Source organism: Ctenopharyngodon idella, chromosome 18 (assembly GCF_019924925.1).
Source record: "Ctenopharyngodon idella isolate HZGC_01 chromosome 18, HZGC01, whole genome shotgun sequence".
In the NCBI taxonomy this organism is placed as follows: Eukaryota; Metazoa; Chordata; class Actinopteri; order Cypriniformes; family Xenocyprididae; genus Ctenopharyngodon; species Ctenopharyngodon idella.
The window spans coordinates 7,699,268-7,707,558 of NC_067237.1; the positions used below are offsets into that span (position 1 = coordinate 7,699,268).

General features: G+C 34.1%; 1 protein-coding gene across 1 annotated transcript; it reads right to left on the reverse strand.

Moving 5' to 3' along the window:
• Positions 1-397: 397 nt before the first annotated feature.
• Positions 398-4,055, reverse strand: LOC127499898 (UDP-glucuronosyltransferase 2C1-like). The gene is made up of 2 exons (XM_051870607.1): positions 3,927-4,055; positions 398-2,200 (listed from the first exon to the last, which is right to left on the reverse strand). Exons 1-2 carry the CDS (start codon positions 3,940-3,942, stop codon positions 603-605), a joined length of 1,614 nt encoding a protein of 537 aa, XP_051726567.1. The 5' UTR covers positions 3,943-4,055; the 3' UTR covers positions 398-602.
• Between the last annotated feature and the right edge of the window lie 4,236 nt (positions 4,056-8,291).

Consider the following 8,291-nt stretch of genomic DNA (forward strand, 5'->3'; position numbering starts at 1 on the left):
ACGGTTGTGACTGATATTTAAAATGTTCAGTGAAAGAAGTTTGTGAAGCCTTAACAAATTCTACTTTTCTGCATAATTGAGATCAGACCTTCATTTAAAGTTCTATAAAATAAGATAAAGAAACCAAAAAAAAAAAAAAAAAAAAAAGGTTTTTAGTATTGAGTGTAGTGTTTGGTTTTCGTCACACCATTAAAGTTAGGTTTTACACTCATATATGTCAATTTGAGAAAGGTTAAAGAAACGTATCTCTGTTTGAAGCATGTGGTCAAAAAAGACAAATATCACTGTAATGACAGAAGAATCTAACTATTAATCAAGGCAGTGGAATGGGGGGTATCACAGCATATTTTTTTATTTTCAAGCATGTGTAGACAGTAAAAAAATACATAGACAGTAGAATAATTCAGTATTTATTATTCTATTAAAGGTAATGTGATAAATGCAGTTTAACTGATGTTTCAATGAAAAACGAGCATTTAAATATATATTTTTATATTTTCTGTATATAATTTTAATATTTCCTTTTTATCGCTCATTAAACAGTCAAAAGAGTCGAATAATTTTACATCAGTTGTAGGTGATCTACTTCAAATGTAAATGTGTCACTCAGTTTTCTTTTTTCTACAGCAGCACTTGACACACAGATATCTAACTGTTAAAAATATAGATAGAGTGAACATCAAAACAACTGCAAACAATATAAGTGCAACATCTACTGAGTAATAGGAGTACCAAGGCAGTTTGTAGGACTCTGTACGGAGGTGAGCAGCACCTTTGTGTCTCATTACAAACTCAATCCAGAAGAGGGCGCTGTCCAAAGGTTTAATTGGTTTGTCTCTGTGCAGAAGAGAGAGCCTCTGCATACTTAGTCTGTAAGATGGTTCATTGATTACTTCCTGTAGGGCTGCATGCAGAGTGTTTTTATCTAAAGTTGCGATGGAGAGTATCTTGGCTCCTCCCCTTTCTTGTAATCGAAGAAGATTGTCGTACTGGTCAAAAAAGAATGGAATTCCAACCACTGGAATACCGTGGTACAAAGCTTCTTGAACCCCATTGGTTCCACCATGTGCAATAAAAACTTTAGTCTTTGGATGCCCTAGAAGATCGTTCTGTGGCATCCAGTCAACCAGTAATGTGTTGTTCCCCAAAGTAGATGGTCTTTTTCCAGTGTATCTCCAAATCACCTTTTGAGGGAGCTGAGCAAAAGCAGCAGCTATTTCTGCTGTAAAATCATCTGGTAGATCACTGATAAACGTCCCTAAAGACATGATAATGACTCCATGCTCTCCAGAACTTTGCATGAAGTCCTCCAGATCTTGTGGAAGGGCCTTTGCTGGTTTACACTGGAAGCCACCAATGTAGATGACATTTGGCATTGTTGGACGTGGAAATTCAAAAACAAAATCAACCCTCATAAGCCATATATCAGCCCTCTGGAGAAGTTCATAAAAATGCACACGTGGCTGGAAATATTTATCACAAAGTGATTGGTAAAGTGGCAAATTAAAACGGCTGTTCTGAATGTCCATTAGCAAATAGAAGAAAGCATTTTTTAATCGTTGGAAAAAGTTCATTTTGTCAGTGTTTCCAGATGCTGTGATAGGGATGTAAGACATCGGTGAGGGAGCGATGTCAAAGTGTCCCTCTCCAGTAGTGGTCCATCTCACATTATATACTACGGGTAACTTTAGTTCATGGGCCAGGAGAATGCCTGCACCCCATGCCGGATCAGTAAGCATCAGATCGTACTGTTTTTCCTTGAGTGTCTTCAGAATGTCCTCACTTTCAAATATGTTTGTTATAAGCTGACATATCATTTCATGAGTTTTATGAATAGCTTTGAATACTTGCAAATACAACTGTATGGCACTCATCTGGTTCTTTCCTCTTTCATGGTCGATCATTTTGAAGAGCATTTCATCTACAAATTCTTCATCCATTCCTGTGGTGTTAGGTATGGTTATAGAGTTGTAATAAGTTGAATTCTCCTTTACGAACCAGCTATTATAGGTGCGTATTACATCAATGTTGTGCCCTTGACCATGTAAAGCCTTGATGAGGATGTCCATGTTCACCCAGTGACTTCCCTCCACAGGCACCACCAAGATTTTGCCACCCTCACAGATAGAGCCAAAAAGCATTATGACTGTTATCCAGAGAGAGACAGAAACCATGTTCTGAGAAAATGGTGTCATCTTGCCTGAAAATAATAAAATAATTGTATTACATAAATTCTGATAATATTATATTATTATATGCTGTCGACGCTGTGCAGTAGAGATGAAATGGTATGAAAGGGACACTTTTTTCATCCAGGACCAGTACACTCTCAGAGTGAGGAGACAGGCAGGCAGAATCATTCATTCAGGGGAACGCAATACTTTTGGAATAGAAGTTTGCAAGTGAATGCAATATATATATATATATATATACATACACACTACCAGTCAGAAGTTTGGAAACATTACTATTTTTAATGTTTTTGAACAAAGTCTCTTATGCTCATTAAGGCTGCATTTATTTCATAATAAATACAGAAAAAAAAAAAACAATAATATTGTGAAATATTATTACAATTTAAAATTATGGTTTTCTATTTTAATATACTTTAAAATATAATTTATTTCTGTGATGCAAAGCTGAATTTTCAGCATCATTACTCCAGTCTTCAGTGTCACATGATCCTTCAGAAATTATTGTAATATGCTGATTTATTATCAATGTTGGAAACAGTTGTGCTGCTTAATATTATTTTATAACCTGTGATACTTTTTCAGGATTCTTTGATGAATAAAATTTTAAAAAAAATATCAGCATTTATTTAAAATAGAAATCTTTTGTAACAATATACACTATCGTTCAAAAGTTTGGGTCAGTAATTTTTTTTTTCTTTCTTTTTTTGAAAGAAATTAATACTTTTATTCAGCACGGATGTGTTAAATTGATAAAAAGTGATAGTAAAGATTTATATTGTTAGAAAAGATTTATATTTTGAATAAATGCTGTTCATTTTAACATTTTTGTTCATCAATGAATCCTGAAAAAAGTATCACAGGTTCCAAAAAAATATTAAGCAACACAACTGTTTTCAACATTGATAATAACTGAGTATCAAATCAGCATATTAGAATGATTTCTGAAGGATCATGTGACACTGAAGACTGGAGTAATGATGCTGAAAATTCAGCTTTGCATCATAGAAATAAATTATATTTTAAAGTATATTAAAATAGAAAACCATAATTTTAAATTGTAAAAATATTTCACAATATTATTGTTTTTTTCTGTATTTATTATGAAATAAATGCAGCGTTAATGAGCATAAGAGACTTTTGACTGGCAGTGTATATATATATAATTTTTCCTCCCATCTCATATCGTTTTTCCATCACCATGTCCATGTGCATGTTTCTTTACCACTCTTGCGTCTCAATTTTCACAAATTTCTAATAATAATAATTCTTCTTGTTCTTCTTCTTCTTATTATTATTATTATCATTTAATAATAATTATTATTCAAATGATTAAACATATTAATCATGCATTAACGTTTTTTTTTTAATCAGTTGTACTAAATGAACATAAGTCGACAGGCCTAATTACTATTCATACAGTATCATGTGTTATAACAAATAAAATTGATTAATTTAAATGTTCAGTTTTGCAAAAAAAATTTTTTTTTTTTCACACAGTATAAAATCAAATATAAAGAACAATCCTGTCCAGTACCTACAAGCCTCACACTGGATCTACTAAACTGTATTGTCTTTCTCAAATTAATTTTTAAAACTGTTGTAGAAAACGATTTCTAAAATAATGCAAATGTAACATTTCTGAAATAATGCAAATGTAACATTTATTTTGAATAAATATTGTTTTATTAAAAAAGCCTGTGTTTTTAAATTCATAAAATGTAGATTACTTACTTATATTGAGTGGCATATGCTTCTGCTTTGTTCAGTGCTGATATCTTTATCTTGGCATGTTACTTTGTATTTGAAAATGAGCAAATTTCTCCTTTAGCATTGCACATTATCAAATACAGTGAGCAGCCCACAGCAAGAAGTTCAAAGTACAAAGTTTATTTGTAACATGATCTATATAGCGCAAATATGCTTGCACACTTTTACTTGATTTGCTAGTGATATCAATTCTACAGAGAATAATTTCTACTACTTTTCAGCACTATGGCTATATTTTTGCACAGTTGCTTATTATAAAACAACATAACTATTGATTAAAAAGTACTTTGTCTCAGTGGTGCTCATTTAACTGCATGTTATCAGTATCTGGACTGTGAACTTGAGAGAGAGCAATGAGGGAATGAGAGTTCACATGAGGTAATGAGAGATCACATGAGGGAGTGCATAAACTCAAAAGGAATTCAATCTGTTGAATTTTGTGAGCACAGAAGACAGAATTCCACATACACAGGCAACTGTCTTGAATAGAATACCGCCACACTGAAAAGTGTCTGGACCCCTCAAGGTTGTATAGTGTGCACACAAATATTGAAGAGGTCTCAGACATGACCTTGGGATGCTGACTCAAGGACATGCGAGTCTGGAGTAGCATGGACATCCAAACTATAAAACCTGATAAATGTGTGCGGAGAGGACCAGCCTGCCGCATCACATACTTGTTGCAAGTTGGCATCCCTTGCTAAAGTATCAAGGAAGCAACTCCCTTAGTAGAATGGGCCTTAACTCCTAGAGGCGAAGCTTGACCGCGTGCCTCGTAGGCTAGGGAAATGGCATCCCTCACCCAATGCAACATTGTTTGCTTAATGGCGGCCACCCCTCGGTTGTGGCTTTGGCGAGATCGACCCCCAGTTCTCTTTAGTGAAGTAATAATAAAAACAATTTTCAGAGTCAGAAACTGACACCGACTCTAGTGGCTCAAAAGGGGTTCCAACCAGACCCTCAAGCACTATGGCTAAATCCCATAAAGGGACTTTTACTCTGACGGGTGGCCTCAGCCACCTAGTTAATGAAAAAAAAAAAAAAAAAAATCATTAATTAAAAACTATAATTGTATCTCAATGATACTAAACACTGCATGTATTTTCTGAGAATATACATAGAGACAGCTTTCTTTTTGCATTCCTATTTAGTTCAGTGGTAGAGTGGCCACACACACCTCCACATCCATCATGTGTTTGTCTCCCTCTGGTGGTGCGATATTTTCCAGGTGGTCTTTTTGGTCATGTTGGTCATGTTAGGACATGTTCCAGTTCTTATATATTTTTTGGTCAGACTTAACTTTGAGAGTCCTTAAGTCATGCCTTTGTCCTACATCTCATCTACAGGCTTTAAGTTTGGATGCATATTGACACTTTCTAGAAATGACTGGAGACAACTGCAGGGTGAGTGTAGTCCTGTTTTCAGATTGCACATGTTGCTTATGTTTATTTCTTGATCAGTTGGTTGGTATGGACCGTATTAGGATTGTATGAATGCATTGGGTGAAGACTATGGCCCTTTATCTCTCTTCACCAGAGTATGGGTTGAAGTCCTCTTTTTTATGGGACCTTATAAAAGGAGGCTGGGGTTAGTAGTGACAAAGGCTATATAATGTTTCGAATCAAAAATCCAATTACTTCTTTCTAACAATGCTATATATACAGTTGCAAGAAAAGGTATGTGAACCACTTGCAGAATCTGTGAAAATGTGAATAATTTTAACAAAATAAAGGAGATAATACAAAATGCATGTTATTTTTATCATGCTCATGATTTATAAATCGAGAGAACGAAATAGTAAATCGTGCGCACGATTAAATTTTTTTTTCTTGCATGTCATGTGCGGGGCTCCGTATATATTTATTTTATTTCAGCTAACGTTTATTTCAAGTAATGAAGATTTTTTTTATGGTTTTATGTTTAGTTAACTATAATAACCCTTATAGCTGTAAAATATATTGAATAATGTGTCAAATAATGTTCTTAGTCTTTCCTTCCTGTGACAAGATACAGTAGTTTACTATGAATTAAATACAAGTTAATTGTGTAAACAAAATAACAATAATGACCAGGAAAAAATAATAATTATAAACCATCCCGAAACACACCGTGACTCTTATTCTAAAATGTCTACAGTCTGCACTGTAGCAGGCTGCTCATTTAAGTTCAGATGAGGGAGTTAAAATATGCATTCTTACAACCGTCTAAAACATACTACCATATAAACATTGTGTAGTAAACATTGTCATAATTCATCAACATTAGCTCATAAGAAATCGCATGGCATAAATGTGCACTATTCATTAATTGCGAAGCAGTCTGAAGTGCTGCTGGGCGAGCCTGTAGAGCGCGCAACAGCGCCGCTTTTCCCGCGGTTAGATCAGCACGTTACACTTCAAATGCGTGCATCTTCTACACAGGACAGCAGTCCTGACTGGATATCTTCCCAAATCGTCCCTCTCTATCACTTTTCGTCTCGTTTTTATTTGTTGACGAAAATTAGAGTAGATTTTAGTCATAGTTTTAGTAATTCAAAACGCATTTTTTAGTCATCATCTCGTTTTCGTCCGTGAAAAAATGTCGTTGACGAAATTATGACATTATTCGTCAACGAAATTGACACTGGTTCACAGTGCATTAACTGTTAACAAATGCAACTTTGGGTTACACTTTATTTTACGAAGACATTACGGTTAGGGTTTGGTTTAGGGTTAGTTACTTGTAATTATGCATAATTTACTATTATTACTATAGTAAGTGCACGTTTAGTAACATGTAACTACATCACCTTAAAATAATGTATTATCCAACTTTTGATTATAATGTATTAAATGCTGAAATTAACAGACTAACTAAGATTAATAAATGCTGTAGAAGTATTGTTCATTAGTTCATGTTAACAAAAGTAGTTAACTAATGTTAATGAAACCTTATTGTAAAGTGTTACCATGCTTCATGCTTCACCGACACAAATTGTATCATTGTCTCTCCTGTAGACAGAGACTGGGAGTGACTTGCCACAATTGACATTTAAAATTGATGCACAGGTTAATTTGCATTAATTGTTGTTTTTGAAAAGTGAGAAATGTTTAAAGGGAGATATGATTAAATTCCTCTAGTTCGGTTCAGCCTGATAATTAATAATTGCTTATTGGAAATGTGTTCAGTTTTGCAATCCATAATTTTAAAAGCTAGGTCTCTTGTGGTAGTAGGCCAAATTTCGAAAACTATAACTAGATTTTTCTGATTATAATTTCATATGTCAGGCTTTACAGGGTTAATGGTTTACAGTGTTTGACAATAATTGTATTACAGTTTTTTTACAGACGCTAGGACACATTTCTCAATACTTAGGTCACTTTTGCAAAACTCTTCACACAGTGAGCACAACAGAAGTCTATGTGGGCTAAACTGAAGATCAATTATCATTGCTTTGGCACAAAATGCATTCAATGACTACATCTCTCAAATTTCATGAATTCTTTTCTCACTCAGACACAACAACTTCCAAAACTCTTTGTACGTACAGGCCAATTTGCACATGCTTACATACTGTTTTCAAAACTGTTAAACTTAAGTTCAAAACAATAACATAATACAAAACTGAACAAGACAGAAATTTGCTACATTTCTACAGTAATATAGTTATGAAATATATTCTGAATCTAAAAAATCAAATACTATCAAAACAATTAGATGAAACTGAACACCTACACAAGCATTAGTCTTTCAATTTCATTACCATCAATTCAAAAGGGGAAACTTAGGAATAACTTTGTTCTGTAATGTAAACATGGACCATGTAACATAAACTGCAGTGAATTATAAGCAGTAGAGAGTGTCATTCTTGTTTTGTAAAGAAATTTTGAAAAAGAAAACATTGTATAATGCTAACTGATGTTAGTGTTTTTAGGTCGATGTTTTATGAGTGACAAAGTGTGTTTGCTCAGTGAAAACCTTTGCTAGTGTTCTGGAAGAATGAGTTGATTTGAGACATGTATGAAGTGTTTTGGTAGATTTGGTGCATTTTGAATGTGAAGTTAACCTCTGTGCCAAGATGAAAGTTGGTTAGGAGAACTGTGTGAAGAGTTTTGAAAAAGTGACCTAAGTATTGAGAAATGTGTCCTAGCGATTGTAAAAAACTGTAATGGAGAATGGGACCTTTGCATGACTCTCAGTGATGATGATCACTAGTGGCCAAGTTACCAAACCACAAAAAAAAAAAAAAAAAAAAAGAGGGGGAACCCTCATTCTCGTGTGTGACAGCAGATGGCAGTATAGACCCACTAATAGAAAATCCCTTCAAGTCTAGAATCGCCCTTCTGTTCT